The 17970-nt window shown below is 51.8% G+C and overlaps 3 protein-coding genes across 8 annotated transcripts; 2 read left to right on the forward strand and 1 right to left on the reverse strand.

The window, feature by feature from the left end:
• The first annotated feature begins 339 nt into the window (after positions 1 to 339).
• Positions 340 to 8216, forward strand: CMC4 (C-X9-C motif containing 4). 4 transcript variants are annotated; one of them, XM_027725647.2, is made up of 4 exons: positions 340 to 359; positions 632 to 686; positions 5581 to 5648; positions 6777 to 8216. In XM_027725647.2, the coding sequence occupies exons 3-4, from the start codon at positions 5591 to 5593 to the stop codon at positions 6944 to 6946; spliced, it is 228 nt and encodes a 75-aa protein (XP_027581448.1). In that variant the 5' UTR covers positions 340 to 359; positions 632 to 686; positions 5581 to 5590; the 3' UTR covers positions 6947 to 8216. The 4 variants fall into 4 exon arrangements, with proteins under 4 accessions (XP_027581448.1, XP_039234095.1, XP_027581458.1 ...); XM_039378161.1 differs by lacking the exon at positions 340 to 359 and having other exon boundaries at positions 380 to 686; XM_027725657.2 differs by lacking the exons at positions 340 to 359; positions 632 to 686 and adding an exon at positions 4381 to 4398.
• On the forward strand, positions 626 to 8216 carry MTCP1 (mature T cell proliferation 1). Of its 3 annotated transcripts, XR_005562312.1 has the most exons (7): positions 660 to 686; positions 2834 to 3916; positions 4023 to 4193; positions 4347 to 4398; positions 4480 to 4662; positions 5581 to 5648; positions 6777 to 8216. XR_005562312.1 is itself a non-coding variant. In XM_027725620.2 (4 exons), exons 1-3 carry the CDS (start codon positions 3809 to 3811, stop codon positions 4392 to 4394), a joined length of 327 nt encoding a protein of 108 aa, XP_027581421.1. In that variant the 5' UTR covers positions 626 to 3808; the 3' UTR covers positions 4395 to 4398; positions 5581 to 5608. The 3 variants fall into 3 exon arrangements, 1 of the variants encoding a protein (XP_027581421.1); XR_005562311.1 differs by having other exon boundaries at positions 626 to 3916; XM_027725620.2 differs by lacking the exons at positions 4480 to 4662; positions 6777 to 8216 and having other exon boundaries at positions 626 to 3916; positions 5581 to 5608.
• Positions 8217 to 9254: 1038 nt separating this feature from the next.
• Positions 9255 to 15739, reverse strand: FUNDC2 (FUN14 domain containing 2). The gene is made up of 5 exons (XM_027725599.2): positions 15701 to 15739; positions 15150 to 15300; positions 13762 to 13837; positions 12701 to 12835; positions 9255 to 12014 (listed from the first exon to the last, which is right to left on the reverse strand). The coding sequence occupies exons 1-5, from the start codon at positions 15717 to 15719 to the stop codon at positions 11937 to 11939; spliced, it is 459 nt and encodes a 152-aa protein (XP_027581400.1). The 5' UTR covers positions 15720 to 15739; the 3' UTR covers positions 9255 to 11936.
• Between the last annotated feature and the right edge of the window lie 2231 nt (positions 15740 to 17970).

The following is a 17970-nucleotide window of genomic DNA, read 5'->3' on the forward strand; positions in this document are numbered from 1 at the left end:
CGGCCGGGCCAATCGCAGCGCCGCCCGCGGGCCCGTCCGGCCAATCGGCGCGGCCCCCGCTGAGGCGGTGCGGCGCGGCGGAAGGGCCGTGCCGCCCACGGGAGCGGCGCCGCCGAGGTTCCGCCGCCGCCCCGCGCGGCTCCCAGTCCCCGCGGCGGGGCCCGGGGGCGGGCGGGGCCCGGGGGCGGGCGGCGAGGCCAGACCGGGGCGGGGCCTGGCCCGACCCGGCCCGGCTCAACGCGGCTGGGCTCGGCGCGGGGTCCGCCCCCCCGGGGGCGTGCGGGGAGGCGGCGGGGTGTCGGGGCGGGGGAAGGCTTAGCGCGGCGCACGCGGCGGCGGCGGTCACGGCGCGGGTGCAGGTAGGTCATGGCGGGCCCGGCCCGGCGCCCGCCGCACACCCACCCGGGGCCGCCGCACAGCCCCGCCGGCACGGCCCGGCGCGGGCAGGGGCGCGAGGGCTCTGCCGATGTGTTGCGCCACCACCCTACGCCCCTCCGGCCCTCCTTGTTCGCACCGCCCCCCGCGCCCGCTCCCCGGCCCGGCCCGGCCCCTGCGCCTCTCACCCTCCCCGTGCCTCTCCCTGGCTCCCCCCGCATTATGTCATCCTCTTTTTGTTTCCCTGTCTCTTCAGATCCCACCAAAACTCGACCTGCCCTCGCCGCGCGGCTGGACAGCCCGGCTGGTCGGTGAGCATCCGTACCCTCAGTAGGTCGGGTGGAGCGCAGTGGGGGCAGAGGGGCTCGCCCCGGGCAGAGTAGAGTGCAGACCCCCAGCAAGAAGCTTTAGAGAGTGCCCACATCAGCAAACAGCTCACCAGATGCCTGACTTGTTGCCAGAGCCGGGCTGGGTGTTTCAGGAGAGCCCAGCACCCTTGGAGCTCCCCGGGGGAGCTGTCACACCCCACCAGAAGGCCGGGCTGGGCAGCTTTGCTCTGGGAACTGTAACTGTGTCAGCAGCACCTCTCCTTGCTACCCAAATGGCAGCTGAACCTTTCTAACAGTCTGACCCAGTTACCTTTTGAAACAGAAGGTGATAAAGGGTGCAGTTTGTTCAGCACACTGAGCTCCAGCTCTAGGGTGGCCCAAGCAGCGTCTGGAGCAATTTCTTTCACTGTTTTCATAAAAATATTTTAATGTACCCGATTTAAAAGCAAATAAATTGTCTTCACCACAAGCTGCAGTCCTCCTTCTGGCCATTTTCACATTTATCTATATATTGTGTGGCTCAGAAATCCACCCAGATCCTAGAACAGCATTAATCTTCTAAGACTGATGCTGAGATGGACAGAATACCTGCCAGCATTATTCCTCTCTGCAGGGATCAGGCTTTGAACCTGCTCAAAACAACCCTTTAGACAGCTCAGCCTTCTGCAGTTATGTTGATGGGAACATTAAAATCTCTGTCAAAGGATGATGATGCAGTCCTGCAGATTTCAGCTGATTGGGTTTGTGTTGAGTGTGTTGGGTTTTTAACAGATTATGAAGCAAGAAACCCGAGTTTAAAACTTGTTTAAAAGATAAGTAAGCTCACTTCTCCTTCCACCTATGTCTTCCTTCAGGCTTTGTTGCTGCTTTCTGATAAAAGCTGCAGAAAGAGGAGTTGTGTGTGTGTCCAGGTGCAGTGTCTAAGTGTGTGCTCGTGGCATCTCCTGTTTCTGTGGTGCGTTTGGGTGCTGCAGACAGGCCTGTCCCACCTCAAACCCCAACTGACGGTTCTGCCTGACCCCAAGATTTTCTCTGTGGCACTAAGTGGGCCAGACTGGGCCTTTGAACTTTGAACTCAGAGCTGTGGAGTTCTGGGGAAAACTGGGACAAATCAGGTGGGGCAAAGGGCGAACCGCAAATTAACCTCTGCCCATTCTGCACAGTGTCCTCTGCACGAGAGCTCGTTCTGTCCGTCCTGGGTCTGTCACCGCTGCCATCCTCATACACAGTGAACACAAACATGCATGTTGTGCTTTAGCCCCCCTACCTGTAGTTCAGCCAGGCTGAACCAGGTTAGTATTTGGATAGGAGACCTTCCAGGAGAGTTTACTTGCAGTAGGAAGCACAGTTCACTTACTGAGTCATGTTTTTCTATTACCGGAGTCTTGAGCCTTCTGGTCCTGGGGATGATGAGCTGTCGAAATTCCAGCAATAAAGCAAGTTCTTGAGCATTTTTGGTCATGATGGAACTTTTGGCAGCTTGCTGCAGAGTAGGAGAGTATCCTGGCCAAATTCCACCCGGGGTGATTACATTCAGCTGACTGAAAATGAGCAGTGGCAGTTGCTGTGTTTCACTGCTGGGCAGAGTGATTTCCACACAGGGGTTTAAATTTGTAAAGTGACTTCAGGTAAAGCAGAAAGGACAAGACTTAAAGAAGTGTCCCTTTAACCCTCAGAGCTGATTCCTGAAGGCCTTGTGAGGCTTCTCATCCTGCTGTCACATTTCTTTAAATGCCAGTGGTCCAGCTGCTGGGGCATTGCTTGGAATGGCTGCCCCACGTCACAGGATGGTCTTCAGAACAGTGGTGCTTTGTAGAGTGCACATTCACATCCCCACACATCAAGCAAGGAAACAAAACAGAATGGGAGAAAAAAGAAACCATAAAAGAACATTCAAAGTTTTCTTTGTTAGGAATGAAAATACTGTGACAGTGCTGTTCAGGCTGATCCGTGGTTGGTGTTTTGTTCTCAAGAAAGCTGAGTGCTCCTTTGATTCCAAAAAGTAGAGAAACACTGATGTGAGATATGGAAAGCAACATGGACTTGTATTTCCTGTTATATATGTAACCCAATGTATAACAATTTTTTTTTTTCTCTCCCTGACTTTCCCTCCTTTATTTTGTACCCAGATTTTCTTGCTCCTGGCTGAAATATGCCTTATAACCTTACAAGTTTTCAGAAGACCACTGTGTTTCACGGGGATAAAGAATATTGCATCTGCTTCATAGCAGGAGGATGTTGTATGTGTTACAGCTTAACTTTGTTCTACTTTAAACCTAGATAAAGGATGAAGACTGTACCATTTTGATTACCTCCTCTAGGGCTCAAAGAGAACCATTTCCCCTGCCCTCCATTTGCTAATGGCTCAGCTTGACCTCACTGGCACACAGATAAACGTGCTGCTAAACAAAAAATCCAGTAGCAGGAACCACCTCAATGCCCAAAGCTCCTCTGCCCCTGCTGGTGTTGGAGGCTCTCTGTGACCAGCTAAAAGCCGAATGACAAGAGTCTCCAGAGCTGCTCCTGTGAAGTCTGTGTGTGACTGGACAGTGCTGCCACCCCTGTGAGAGATGAGACCAAGACCCTGCACGGTGATGGCTCTGCGAGCTCCAGCTGCGAGAGTCGTGCACACCGAGCTCCATGCTTTGTCTCCAGAGTGATCTTCATCCTTAAGCTCATCCCACTTCTTGTCACAAGATTTGCTTTTGGAATTTAGACCACCACTATTTCGCCCCCCCACACCCCCCCCGTTTTGCACAAAGACTGTTAATAGGACTGTTAGTGGAATGAGCAAAGCCAGTATTCACAGGGTCTAACTCCGTACCAATAGCACCTTTTGCCCCAGAATGCCTTACAAATGCCACACAGCACCCGTGCCCCGGTGTACAACTTGGCCTGACATTTCTCTTGGCTTAGGCACCACCTCAGCCTCCCCAGCTGACTTTTAGGGACGTTTCAGGCCGTAGCATCTCCTCCAGCGAGCCAGGCACCAGCTGCGTGTCAGGTCCGGGAGCTCTCCCCGTGGATGTGCTCGGAGCTGACGAGGCCATGCGCGCATCCCGCGGGCTGAGGCCGTCCCGCTGAGCTCCTGCAGTGCCCGAGGGATGGCAGAAGGGGGGGAGGCCGGCGCTCCTCCCGTCCGGCTCTGGGTGCGGCGCGTGGGGGTTTACTGCGATGAGCACCGCAAAACCTGGCTCGTGGCTGCGGAAGAGGCAAGTGTGTGCTTTGAGCTTCCCGGTGGTTGTGGCATTGCTGTCTCAGGTGCCTCTGCTGCGCTGCCGGTGACTGATTGTTGCTCTGTTTGTTGCTTTCCCCCAGGAGGAAGGTATGCTGAGGGCTCGGATCCAAAGAGTTCAGGTTCCCCTGGGTGAGGCGCTGCGACCCAGCCAGCTCCCCCCATCCCGGCTGCCTCACATGTGGCAGCTGTCCCAGGGTGAGCAGTACAGGGATAGTAACTCTCGCGTTTGGGAGATAGAGCACCATCTCATGGTAAGGATGGTGGCAACAATAGACCATAGTCATGCCTGTTTGTGAAGTCGTTTGAGATCCCTGAGGGACGGCAAAGGACTGTTGTTTTGTTGAAGTCCATTAGCTCAAGCACAGTTACTGTAGACGTATTGAACTTTTCCTTGTCACTTACAGCTTGGTGGTGTTGAAGAACTGCTGCTTAAACTCGTGCCTGGGGATTAATCTGGTATGTGCAGACATTACCCCTGCTTTGTACTGTGCACTGTTTACTCCCGGTCTTTCTTTAATATGAATTTTTGTCTTTCAGGAGCAGTGGCTCTAGGAAGATGCCATTGTCTGTTTTGTACAATAAAAGATTCTCTCTCCACTGAAATGCAGCCACCTCTGAGGTGGAAGCAGTTAAACAACACACAGCAACATCACACAAGAGTTTAGGACAGGCAGTGAAGAGGAGTATTGTGACCAAGTGAAACGTCAGGGGGAGTTCTAGGTAGGCAGAATGTAATTGCCCCAAGTGGAGTTTGGCCAGGATGCTGGAAATAATGCCCCAGTGATACTGAAAAGTGCTGTGGGCTGGTGATCTGTCAGAAATTGGAAAGGCAGCAGCTCCCTGGCTCTGAGCAGAGGCTGAACTGTGGCTCAGAGGGAGCTGAACTCCCACCACCACTTCCAATGAGAGTGGTGCTTTCCTGTTGAGGTCTCCCATTCAACTGCTCGTACCACCAGCTTTTGCTTGGCTTTGTCAGAGGATCACAGTTACAGGTGTCACAGCTACAGAAAGTCAAATTGAGTGTAATCCTGCTTTCTAGGGATTTGAACAAGGTGGAGCTGCCCTCCAATCTGGTGGTGGGATTTTTTGGACAGAAGGAGGGAATTTCCTGGAACAAACCAAAAAAAGCCCTCCTTGTTGACTTTATGGGGCATATACATCTAAGTTTTGTTGGTTGGTTGTTTTTTTAAATGCCTTCTCCAGCTGTTGTTCCATGACTAACACTGAATCCATGGTTGTATAGAGCTCACAGAGAAGGCCTTCCCTTAAATATGTGGTTTAGTATAAGGTCTAGAGACACAGAACTGTTAAAAACCAGTCAGACGTTAATTTGAATCTTTGCTGGAATCTTGGTGATCCAAGTGGAAAAGACACATTGTGACCAGAGAAAAGAAAAAGGCCTTTAAATGTAGCAACATAAACCTTCCCATATTCATTGTCCACATTATCATCTTTTAGCCTGACACAAAGAGTTCTTGTGTATGTTGGCTGTCATCTGCAAGCAGCAATAGATGTTTTCTGAATGGTGACCGCGGGGGAAATTGGGACCTCTTGAAAGCTTTGGCTTTAAGACACTGTCTTCCCCCCACCCCCTGAAAAGCACCTTGTTTCTACAGTAACATTTTCCTATCATTTTAGTTCTCTGAACATGTCCAAGAAGGATCCGTGCCAGAAACAAGCCTGTGAAATACAGAAATGCTTGCAAGGTACCAAGTGTCTTTTTATATTTGGTGTCCTGATTTTTGGTGGAACTTAATTCTTTTTACTTAACCTTGTTGTCCTTTCACCCTGAGAAGGAAGGAAGCACATTAGGATCACCCGATTGCAAAGCAAACAAAATTATAATGTCTGATTTTAACAGAATTGCCTTAATTGTAACTAATGAGACCCAATTAGTACAAAACAGATAGTTAGTAATAATGTGCTCAGAGTGTTTTCCATGCTGGTGGTGAGATCCCAGGTGTAGTCCTGGGACTCAGCTCTGGGCAGGGGGAGTTATAATAAAGCTCTTGTAAGAGTGGTTAGTGAGGTAGCAGTTGGATTGTGTGAGAAGACTGCAGAGCTGCTCCAGGGGGCATTTTAAGAGCAGGTCAGACAGATACCTGTCAGGAATGGGTTGAGTGTATGTGATCTGTCCTCAAGGGATGAGATGGTCTCCCTCTGGAGACCCTTAACAGCTGTTTTTTATTAGCTGAATGTTTGCAGGGGTGAGGGATGTTCTGTGACGATCTGTTTGGGGACCTGGAGTTGGGGAGAACAGGTTTTACTTGCGGAGGACAATATTTTCATAAAATGTTGGTTGCTTCTTGGAAAAGGGTTTGCCTTTTGGAATGAATAAGAGAATGAATAAGAGAAAACATTCCTCTGTGCCAAGGCAGCTGAGCCATATGGGAAAGAGTTCTTCCTAACTCACCTGGTGGAGCTCTCAGCACATTATGCTGCTGTTGCTTCTTTTAGTCTTTTAAAAGTCAGTGGTGGGGGTGGGGGGCGAGGCAGCTATGTAGTGGTTGTGGAGCTCATCCAGGGCAGCGTGGGTGGCTCTGCACGCCCTGTGTTCCCAGGCAGACAGGCAGGTGGTTATTAACTCAAGCCAGACTCAGCCTGCTCACATCCCTGCAGGGCTTCTCTCCAAGAGCCTTTGGCCAGAGCTTTAGAGAGCTCAACCTAAAGAGAGATTTTTGTAGAGCAGAGAAAACGATGAAATGCCTGTAAGCAGCTCTTGCTTGTCAGAGAAACCTGCTGCCCAGCAGCTGAGGAGCTGGGCTGGGTGTGTGCCCTCTGGGAACAAAGCCTGTTCCTCTCTGCAGACTCAGTGTCTCCTTCATCTCTTCCAGCGAACAACTACCTGGAGTCCAAGTGTGAAACTGTGCTTCAGGAGATGCGGAAGTGCTGCGCCCGGTACAGCCAGGGCAGATCCGTCTGTTGTTCAGGGTTTGAGAGAGAAGAAAGGGAGAGACAGAAGTTTAAGGTGACTTCAGAAGGAATTCCCCCACCACCTCAGTAACACAATGCAGCTCCAGCGGGTGCTGGAGCATGGACTCACCTGCAGAGCTCGTCTGTGTTTTTTCAAGCCTTCTTTAGACTTTCAGGAGAGCCAGACTGCTCCTAGAACACACCGTTCGGCACACCAAAAAGTATAACAGTACCAACAGATGGCCTGGTTAACAAACTGTACCTTCTATACGAAAACATCATCTATGTTGCCTCTGCATCACACCTGTGAAAAGTCAACTCAGTGTTTTTAGAATGCTTACCTTACTCTGATCCATCCTTGCTCTTAAAATGGAGAATTGGAACCAAGTTATTCTGGCTCCTGGAGCGAGAGGTACAGGAAATGAGCTCAGAAGAGTGAGTTTAAATGTGACACATGAAACAAGCCCATCTTCACACAACAAAGGTATTGCTGCCATCATGCAGTAGTTCCAGACAACGTTTGCCTGTCCAGTGGTTTAAGCTCAAGAGTGGGAATCAGGTCTGATGATTGTTCCTAAGTCTTGCATAGATCATGAGTGACTACAAGTCACTTTGCCTAAGTGCCTCCCTTTGCCACTGGGCAGACCTGTTTATTTTATATTTGAATTGCCTACACGCTGCTATTTGCATGACAAAGATGTTACAGGAACATTATTTCAGGGATTGCTACAGGGATAGGATATTTTTTTAAAAAAGCAATATTCATTTGAAAGATCTGACTGTTGATACAAAATTTATAAATTATGTCTAATTGAACACCTTTTAAGCAATATGTTATGAACCCAGTCTAGTTCAACCTGCTGAAACCCAAAGGCCTGTCACAGAGCCCTGGGCTAGATCCAAGAACTGACTTAGGCGCTGCTTACTGAACAAGCAGTTGTAGGCACTGGTTTTCCACACAGCATTCCAGACTCACCCACAATCCGGCTGTGTCTGGACCCCAGGAGAGATGGCTTTTCCAGAAGCTCTCACCCATGCAGCAGAATTTCCTGTGACCTGTAGGAAGAGCTCAGTAGACAGGTTCCTGCACCGCCCTTCAGAGCTGTCTCGCTGTCCCCTGTAGCAGGAGTCCAGGCACCTCAATATCAGGCTCCACACCCACTAGGCCCTAACTCTGTCATTAGATCTAGCCGTCAAGGACTTTGTGCTGTGAGCAAGTACAACTTACTTATGAAATACAGCTTCTATAAACAGACCACTGAGGTCTAGGCACAATAGTGTGTATTGAAGCCTAGAAGAGCAAACCATCTGTATTCACTGACTCTGAAATACCATGATACAAAATAAACGACTGGAACAAATTGTGGTCTCGGCTTGGTTGGTTTGTTGGGCAGTGTGGCTGCCAGAGCCACATGTGATATCATCATGTTTAAATAGAAGCTGCGTGATGTTTTTATAACTGGGGCTTAAGATCAGAATAATTTAGGGTTAGTCTTCCCTTCCCACTGCCCTCCCCGCCCCAAAATAATCCCTTAAGACCAAACAGGGGGGTTTAGTACCCTTGAAAAGTAGGGGAAAATTATGACAATGTTGTGAAGCAGCTCAAATGCTGACAAGTAGCTAATTTTTTTCATTTTGCCCTACCCGAGCAGGAACAGTGAAAAGAAAGTCACTAATAGAAATATATATTTAGGCTTCCGTTGCACCCATGAAGAAGAAAAAGCCTTGCCTCCATGCCCATTTCTAGTTGGGTGGAATAAACTTGCTCAGCAGAGGCTCTGAACCCAGGCTGGCAACAGAATCACCTCCTGCCCTAGAAGCATCCCACTTCTTGGGAATATAGGTGATTGGTGCCAGGATGATCAAGGCAGCCCATGGTTACCCACATAGAAGAAGGAAGGCTGGCGGCCTCATTTATGTTGGAAAAGACCTTTAAGATCGAGTCCAACCCTTCCCCCAGCACTGCCAAGCCCATCACTAAACCCTGTCCCTGAGCACCACATGGGCACACCTCCTAAATCCCTCCAGAGATAGTGACTCCACCCTGCTCTGTTGTGCAGCCTGTGCCAGGGCTGGACAACCCTTCCAGTGAAGAAATTTTCCCTGACATCCAATCTAAACCTCTCCTGGCACAACTTGAGCCCATTCCCTCTTGTCCTGTCACTTGTTACCTGGGAGACTGACCCCCACCTGGCTCCAGCATCCTGTCAGGGGGTTCCGGTGGCCACAATAGTTCTGGCACAAGCCAGGACGCTGTTGGCCATCTTGGCCACCTGGGCACATCCCAGACTTCTGCTACTGGACTGGCTGTAGCTGCTGCCCTGAGTCAAGCACAACACACAGAGTGAGACAAAAACATGCTGGCTCCCAATAATCCAACAGACCTCGCACACAGAAGCTATTAGAGCAAAACTGTTTAATAAAATATCACTTCAACAAGCATTTACATACAATATATAAAACCACTTTAAAAGCTTAATGTGTTTGAAATCTTCTCGCACTGTAACAGATGTCAGAAGTTGTTTAAACAAGACTAGAAGGAGCAGGAGTGGGGAGGGGAGGGACACCTCATCTTGGCACCTGCAACAACAAAAATGCACCCCCACAGAGGCTGATTCAGCATCAAAGCTTTTGAGTGTGAGCCCACAGCATGAAACAGTGCCAGCCACGAGCCCAACACTGGCACAGCAGAAAGATTTGCCACATCCCGATGTCCTTGTCCACTCCCTGCCTACATTCACAGCAAACTCAACGAGAACTTGCTACTTGTTTCTCCTTCCAGCAGCAATTGAGGCGTTTTAGCTCCCCCTCTGGGCCATTTCTCTCCGTAGCAGCAAACTGGGACTCCAGAACCCAGTACACCCTTCCCTAGGGCTGGGCAGAAATAGTGACTTATTTGAGCCTGGAAAACATTCCTAAGGTCTGTTAGTGATTTGCTTTGAGCTTTGTGGACATCAGTGCATCTCAGAAGCAGCTGTGCTATGCCGCCCACCCAGTTAAAGGGCAGCAATGCTGTTTCCCTACAGGAACAAGGGATACCCTGCAAGACAAATGTATCCATTCATGAACACCCATTCCCGCAGGTACTACAGAAAAAAAAAAAACAAACAAACCAAACCCCCAAAACCACCACCACCATCTGTCACTCCACTGCCAAACACCAATTTACTGGAGACCTACTGGCTGCATCACATCATCCCTGCAGTCCTGGATGGCTTTTAGGAAGGCCATGGTTAAAAGGATGTGAGCCCAGATGCTCCCTCATTCTCCTTGGCCACATGTGGCAGGACAGGAGCAAAGACACAACCTGTGTCTCTTGGTTATCTGCAGCCTCTTTTCAGATTCTGAAGGAGAGAAAACCTCAGTTTAATCACTGTGTTGCTACCCTGACACTTCAATCAACAGAGCTGAAACAAAATTAACAACTGCAAGTGCTCATTCCAAAACCTCTGGTGGAAGAACCCATTGTTTCAGCTCTTCCAGCAGCTCTCAGGGGAAGATCCCATTTCCAGCCATACTGAGGGCACCAGCAGCAGATCACAAATGCATCACACAGCACTGGAAATGGGGTGCAGCTGCTGAGCCAGGTGCTGCAAACCAATCACCCCTGAGTGTCACTGTTCCCAGCGTTTCCCATTGAAGGATGGGCTGACTTTCCCATAAAACCCCACGTTCTGGGCCAGAACTCCCACATATACCTGCTGGAGGACATCACCGTGCTGGCCTGCAAATCTCCATGCCTGCAGAATACCTCGGAGGGATTTCTGTTTGTAATTTTCTCTTGTGGAAATTCTAGTAGAGTTCTGCTCTGCACACAGCTGCACTGGGCCAGGCTGTCCAAAAACAGCTGAGCTCTGCACCTGGCTGCCCCATCACCTGCAGGAGAAGGGCTGCAGCTGATGGAATTAAGCAAGCAGCCTTTCTTGTGGAAATGGCAAACACAAAGAAGAAAGGAACATAATCAAGGCAGAAAGTATGCAAATGAGCCACTCCCACAAGACTAAAACCTGGTTTTCCCAATAGTTTTGTCATTTCAGTTGCTTGCAGAGGCCAGGGAGATGGAGTGTGTGCTCTGCAGAGACAGGTAAAGGACTCAGCTCCAGATTTCACATCATCCCCCTGTTCCAGTAGAGCTGGCAACCCTAGCCCAGTACAACGTACCCCAAGCAGGGATGCATTTCCTGTCTACCACCCTGCCTCACATGGTTACACCATTGCTCTTCAATGCCAAAGTGACCAGAGAAGGTCATGGCAGACACAGAAACACCAGTCAGAGGCCCAGACAGGTCGGGCCTGCTGGAAGGAGAGACTCTCAAAGGCTGAGCAGTCAGGTGGCAAATGAGAAGGTGCTCTACAGCACAGGGAGCTTGGTGGCTTTCAGAATGCATGATGAGGAAAGGGCCTGGAGACTCAGTTTCCATCAGCAGTGCAGTGCTGCAATTCCAGTATGGGGAAATTTAACAGCAGAGAGGAAGCAGAACAGCCATCTGTGCAGTGCAATGGCAGGGGGAGGGCAGGAGAATCCTTATTCACCTGCCTTGGACACAGCTCAGGCTGTGCCCTGACACTTCTGCATTCGCCCCAGGACAGCCAACCACATTTTGGATTGCACAGACCACCTGTGTGCAGAGGGAAGCACAGGTTTTCCAGGTACCAGGGCAGGAATACTGAAAGCTAAACGGTGAACAGCTGACAGCTGTTGTGCACATATACTGGCAGACAAGTGTGCATGTAAGAGTCCTGAGCGCCTGTGGAAAGCACATTTAAAAGATTTCTCTGCCACTACATGTTTATGAGATTGCAACTCATCAGAAAATTTGGGACTGGGCATATTCGGTGGGGAAAGGAATCATAATGATACACTGGGAGTCATAAGCTTTCAGACTGATCCCAGCACACTGACAGCCCAGACTGATGAAAAATGTGGAAATCAGAAGCAGCGCTGTAAGAAATAAGGGCTGGAACCTGTGAGCAGAAGGGACTGCGTCTGTTGGCAACATCCTTTGACTTCTAAGTGAGAGATAACAGTAGTACAGGAGGGGAGGGGAGGTTGGGCACGAAAGGAGAGTCGAGTGCAGCTTCTAGGATGCCATTCCGATCAAGAATCCTCCAGCAAACCCTCCAGTCAGGATAACATTCTTCTTTAGAAATATGATCACCTAAGCAGGGCAGAGAATAGGCAACAGTGTTCAACAACAGCAGGTCACCCACCTACCCTCCCCATAAGAAGAAATCCCTCAGGCTCTTTCTGTTCTTCAAGGCAAGTGATGCTCAGAGAGATGCCACTGCTCAGGTTTGGGGAAGTATCCAACCTAATGACCTCCCCTTCCCTCTCACCAGCAGCCTCCCCAGTGCCCAGCACAGGGGACAGTCACTGCCCTGGTCCTGCTGCCACACTGTTGCTGGCACAGGCCAGGTGCCCTTGGCCTCCTTGCCCCCCTGGGCACACACTGGCTCATGTTCAGGTGCTGTGCACCAGCTCCCCCAGCTCCTTTCCCCACGGGCACTTTCCAGCCACTCTGCCCCAGCCTGGAGCTGCAGGGGGTTGTTGTGACCCAAGGGCAGGACCTGACACTTGGCCTGGCTGAACCTCATCCAGCTGGCCTCAGCCAGGATTTAACTCCATTCCCCACCACCCTGGCAATCCAGCCAGTTTCTCCAGGAGAATCCTGTGGGACACAGTGTCAAAGGCTTTACTAAAGTCTAGGTACACAACACCCACAGCCTTTGCCATCTCTCCAGTTTTGCTGCCATGCAGCATCCTTGTATTTGCATAATGAAAGATCCATAACAGCTCAGGAGTCAATCCTGTTTTCCAGCACAAGCCTTGGGAGAGTTGTCTCACCTCATCCACTCTGCTTTTCACTTCTGGAGGCATTCTATTACCACTGCTGTGAAATTTCAGCTGCTCCTTGGCTTTGTTCATGTCCCGTTGTACCAGATTCCAGTCCACTTTGATGTATCCTGTGTGGTTTGCAATCTAGAATTTTGAGGATTGGAAAGAAAGTTCCTGTATGACCATTGCTAAACAGACCCCCTCACCCACTCACGTTCCCTGACCTCCCACACACTAGTCTGGTGGGCACATCAGCTTAAAAACTGGACAGATGGCCACCCCTGGAGCTGTATAAACTCTCCTGCAACATCTGTCTCCCACAGTAGTCCCCAAACAGCAGGGCACACACTGCAGCTCAGCCTGCTTCAGCCTCTATTCTCTAACACAAAGCTGGCATCACCTCCCCCTCACAACTGCCATGGATATCGGTGGGACTCTGCAGTTCTCCTGCTGCTGTGGGTGGACACAGCTATTAATAGCCTGTTCCTCTCAAACTATTTTATCTGCTCAGGGTGATTCAGCACTGGAAGTCCCCCTCCTCAGAGCAAGCTTTTCCCTTTCAGCAGATCAAGCAGAGCCACACACAAAGAGGAGCAAACAGGTAAGTGCTGAACAGGGCCTAAGAGCTGCTCTGCCTGCTGCAAGATGTACGAGCCAGATGCCCACATCCAAGCAGATTCCCTCAGTGCCAGGGTTATTAGAAATCAGGAGAAGTGGCTGAGGACAGAGAGAGACCTCTGTTTTCTCTCCTCTTCCCCAGTGCTTTACAGAGAGCTGTGCTGGCCAGACTCCTGAAGTAGCCAGGTTGAAGGAAGCATGTCACAGATATGGATAAATCCTTGACATCCAGGGCTGTTCCTCAGTGGATCTGCACCTTTTAGCAATCCTGAAGTTTATGCACATTGATCCTGCTTTGCTGCTGTATCCATGTGGTCTGGGGAACATCCTTTGACATCCACAGCCACACAAAGCTCCTGGCAGAGTGGCCCCACATGTCCCAACAGGCCTAGACAGCCCTTCATCCCCACCAGCACAGTTCCTGGAAAGCCTGGACTGCTGTTCATACACACCTGAAGTAGGAAAAAGCCACCTCCCACCGCTGTCGCTGCCAGCTTTCCGACTTTCTGGAAGACGAATCCAGTACACCTGCAAATCAACCAGGATCCAGTCAGGAGAATGAGACACCAAACACACACTCCTTATCATGCTTCCCACAGGCAAGACTGCCTTTGGCAGGAGTCACCCAAGACTTGGAGACAGATGAACAGCAGAAGAAACCCATGTGCAATCAGAGAGAAGGATTTGCACCCGGTCAAAAATTGATGCTTTATAGCTTTTCACTTCCTGCTGTCACAATTCAGCCTTTTGCAGTTTGATTTTTATCTCCTCAACACCACCCTTCTCCTGGAAGAGAGACATGTTTCTAATCAGAAACATGTGATTTCACCAAAATCAGCAAGTGATTTCTGGTTTTGTTTTGGGCTTTTTTTTTTTTTTTTTAACCAGTACCATCTCTGAAGGGAAATTAGGCAGCACATGTGCTGCTCCATGACAGACCATGGGGAGCAGATCACTAGAAAAGCTTCTCTGTTGCCCAAACAACTGCTTGCTTTTCCTTTTCATTTCTTAGAAGAGGAGAATGCTGGAACAAGCAGACAGCAGTGGTCTAGAGCCATACTAGTCTCCAAAACGGGTTACATGCTCCCAACATGAAAGGCATTACCGCAGCCACCAGAACTCAAGCCAGCACCACTCATGCAGCAAAGGGCTGGGGTGTTGTATCACCCAAACCAGACTTCGCCTGGAACACAGTTCCCTTACCAACACTGCAAACACCACAGGCACCTGCCTTTACCCATTTTGGAATACACTTAGGGAAGGTACAAGGGAGAGGTGGCCAGCTCTCATTTCCATCAGAAAATGAAGTTAAACAGTCACCCTGGTGTCAGGTGAAGGCAACGGGCATGCCAACAAGCAAAGCAGTGTGAGTATACAAAGTTTTCAACTCAAACAATGGTGTGGGAATGAAGTTGCAAACAGAGCCACACTCCATCAGCCCCAGAACTTGCTACAAGTGACATGAAACCCTGGGAATCAGGACCTCAGGGAGGTTTTAATGCAGATGCCTGAAGCACCTCCAGATAAGAAGGCATCCTTGTTCCAAGAGGTTCATATCTGCTTGTCCTAAATTCAACACCAGTACCTTATGCTAGAAGTTAGAAAAAATTAAAGACTGGTGCAATTTCCCTCCTTAGGAGACAGTCTCAGTTCTTCAGCTCCAAGTTAGAGATAGCTTTTAAGACGTCCCTCAGCTCAGCAGACCATGCCAGGCTGAGCAAGTTGGACACCTGCCTCCTCTGAATGACTGCCAGATGGCCCCCTTGCACCTGTCAGCGTATTCCCAAGAGCCCAGCCAGTGCCTGCCTGGAGTAGCAAGGGCAACCCCAGCACATCTTACCATCCCGTGACCCCTCCGATCACCAGCTGCGTGGCCACATTGTATTTCTCAGCGCTCGACCCCGAGCTGGGGCCGAAGATCTTGCGCCACCAGGGCCGGTTTTTGGTGTACTCCGCCAGGTCCAGCACGTTGAACGAGTCGTCCTTGGCACCTGCGGGCAGCTGGAGAGGCTCAGTGCCGGGACCACCGTGCCGCAGCCCCTGCAGCCGCCCCGGGGCACGGGACCCGCGTCCAGCCACAGCTCACGGGGCCTGGCACTGCCCCGGGCTCTGGGGACTCACGGGTCCCTCAGCCCCCCCAGCCCCCGTCCCCGGGATCCCTCACGCCCTAAGGACACGGCCTGTGCTGGGGGCGCCGTGCCGGGAGACCCCCGGGCCCTCAGGCGGGGCCAGGCCCGGCACCGGCACCGCCGCGCGGTGCCACCGGGGACGGCCCGTGCCCCCGCGCTGGGGGAGCCCGGGGACCCGCTGCCAGGGGAGAGGGGATGGAGGGACCCGCCGCCCCGCGCCATCCCCGGCTATTCCACTCCCGGTCATCCCGGCCCGTCCCACCTCCGCCCGGCACCGCCATGACGCCGCCGCGCTCCGCGCAGGCGCGGGCACGGGCACGGGCAGGGGCAGGGAGCGCGCGGCACCGGGAGCGCGCGCGGGGGCAGCCCGGCCGTGGCCGTGCGCGGGAGCGCGCCCCGGCCTCGGCTGTGCCCCCACCGGTGCCCCGGGGTGTTCCCCCCAAAGGGTGTCTCCTCTAACGCCGCAGCAGCATCACCTGCCCCGGAGCGGCTCCGAGGGGCCCCTCGGCCCCTTGGAAAGTGAAAAAAAAAAAATAGTTTCTAGTCGGTGAAATCGTAGGATCATAGAATCAACCGGTTTGGAAAAGACCTCCGAGGTCATCCGGTCCAACCCTTGATCCAACACCGATTTCTGAGCCATTACCTCACTTGAGCTCTTGTGGAACAAAAGCCACCTACTTCTCAGCTAGGAGGCAGCTGCCCAGGGAGTAGAAGAGGCAGAAAGCCTGAGACACAACAGGCAAAAAAAAAAAAAAAAAAAATCCTCGTGGGGAGAGTGTAACCCCACTCCTGTGAGGTTAACGGAAACCGGTGCGTGAGTGGGAGCAGGAGTGCAGGCAGTGTGGGACTGGTGGGGGAGCAGATACTGTTCTAGGAACCAACAACACTGTTCTAGGAACTAACAGCATCACTCAGCTGCACTGACGTTCCACTAGCAAACATCCCACTGACAGGCAGGTGGGGACGTGTCAGGAGTTGCGGCAATATTGCACGTATTTCCTGCACTGTCCTGATTAGGCTGGAGCAGTGTGTGCACACTCAGACCCGAGTGGTGGGGCAGCACGTCCCTGGACACACAGGCGTGATGTCCTGCACACACGCAGCCCGTGGGGCCGCTGGCTGCCCACTTACCAGGGCAAGAGCGGCCAACTAAAAATGGGAAAACGGGAAAAATGGACAAGCTGAATGTGGTGCAGGGACACCTTTGGTCACTCCCTGGGGCAGCATCCTCAGACTCAAGGCTTTGCCCCAGTGACAGGCTCTTGCTGGATCGTGTGGGCTCCAGCTTGGCATGCTCTGCTGAGGGGGAGCCAAGCTCCCTTTGAATGTCCAGCTGTCCTTGGCATGCTCTGCTGCACACTGGCTCTCATGTGCCTGCACAAAGCTACTCTGTCTGCAGCTAAGGCCAGGATCTGGGCCCCCTCCACAGATTTCTTCCAAGTGTCCAGTTTCACACCTGGATTCCCTTTCCACAGCCTTGAGTATCTCAATAATATTATTTTCTTTCTGGTCCCCTGGGGTAGACCTCATCTCTCCAGTTTACTCAAATGTCTCTGGGTCAGGAACATGGACCTGCCTCTCTGTAGCTGAAAATGGTTAAACTCAGCAAGTCAGCACTTGCCAGTGTCACAACCATTAATTCCTGACTGTGTCCAGGCCCCTGCCACTGCAGCCTCCAAGGGACACTTTTCCACACAACCCTCTTACCTCCAGTACTGTCTACTCTTCTAGTTCACTGCAGCAGGACAGGTGATGCCAAGCACCCTGGGGCATCCCCAAGTGTGACACACCACTTGTTTTGTCCCAAAATGCTTGCTGAAAAGAGTGGGGTGGATTGTTGATGACTAAGAAAGGGATCCCCAGGCTGGGCATGGAGCCAACCACTGGTGCTCGAACTGGAGGAAATGTGTTTCTTGCTGGCTTTTTGCCTCCCCAGGAGCTGGGTGGATGATGTGGGGGAAACACTTTCTACCCCGAGTCCTGGTGCTCTCTCTGCCAGCCCCTGGGTGAGCACAAGGAGCGGGAGCAGCCTCTTGGAAGGTTGGGTTTTAGCGTGGGCTGAAGGGGCTCCCCCCGGTTCACCTCGCTGCTGCTGTGGCAGCTCTGGCCACACACAGATGCCCAGGATGGTTTTCCCCCTTGTGCCCGAGGCTACCATAAGGAGAGTGGTGGGAAGAGAGTGGGTGTCCCCAGTGAGGTGGTGAGAACTGGCCTTTCTGAGGGAGGGGGGCAGAGAGTGCTCGCTGTGGACATGGGTTGCTCCTGCACAGTAAGCCTGTGGGACTGGGATTCTCAAAGTTGTTCCCAGGCTATGCTAGGCTACATGGGGCAGGGGGACATGAGGGAATGTGTTCCTGCATCTGCTGGGATTGCCCCAGACTGGGGGGCTCAGCTTCTGTCTCCTGTCCCATCCCCTACCTGTCCCACCTGCCCCATGCTAAGGATTCATGTCAGAGACCCTAAAACTCCCATCCCTCCCCTACCTCCACTGTCTCTCTCCATTTCCAGTCACCAAGACCTGTCACATGGATG

This window comes from Pipra filicauda, unplaced genomic scaffold (genome assembly GCF_003945595.2).
Source record: "Pipra filicauda isolate LSUMZ 115617 unplaced genomic scaffold, ASM394559v2 scaffold9_size5747161_pilon, whole genome shotgun sequence".
Lineage (NCBI taxonomy): Eukaryota > Metazoa > Chordata > Aves > Passeriformes > Pipridae > Pipra > Pipra filicauda.

Bases quoted from the DNA above. Each gene is read 5' to 3' on its own strand.
- MTCP1 (XM_027725620.2), top strand. From the start codon at position 3,809: ATGGCAGAAGGGGGGGAGGCCGGCGCTCCTCCCGTCCGGCTCTGGGTG. The intron at 3,917-4,022 runs GCAAGTGTGTGC...GCTTTCCCCCAG, and splicing joins GGCTCGTGGCTGCGGAAGAG to GAGGAAGGTATGCTGAGGGC. The intron at 4,194-4,346 runs GTAAGGATGGTG...TGTCACTTACAG, and splicing joins AGATAGAGCACCATCTCATG to CTTGGTGGTGTTGAAGAACT.
- CMC4 (XM_039378161.1), top strand. From the start codon at position 598: ATGTCATCCTCTTTTTGTTTCCCTGTCTCTTCAGATCCCACCAAAACT. The intron at 687-5,580 runs GTGAGCATCCGT...CTATCATTTTAG, and splicing joins CTGGACAGCCCGGCTGGTCG to TTCTCTGAACATGTCCAAGA. The intron at 5,649-6,776 runs GTACCAAGTGTC...CATCTCTTCCAG, and splicing joins AATACAGAAATGCTTGCAAG to CGAACAACTACCTGGAGTCC.
- FUNDC2 (XM_027725599.2), bottom strand. The intron at 12,836-13,761 runs GTGTGTATGAAC...TCAAAATTCTAG, and splicing joins GTGGCTTTTTCCTACTTCAG to ATTGCAAACCACACAGGATA. The intron at 12,015-12,700 runs GTGAGACAACTC...TGCCCTGCTTAG, and splicing joins TGAAAAGCAGAGTGGATGAG to GTGATCATATTTCTAAAGAA.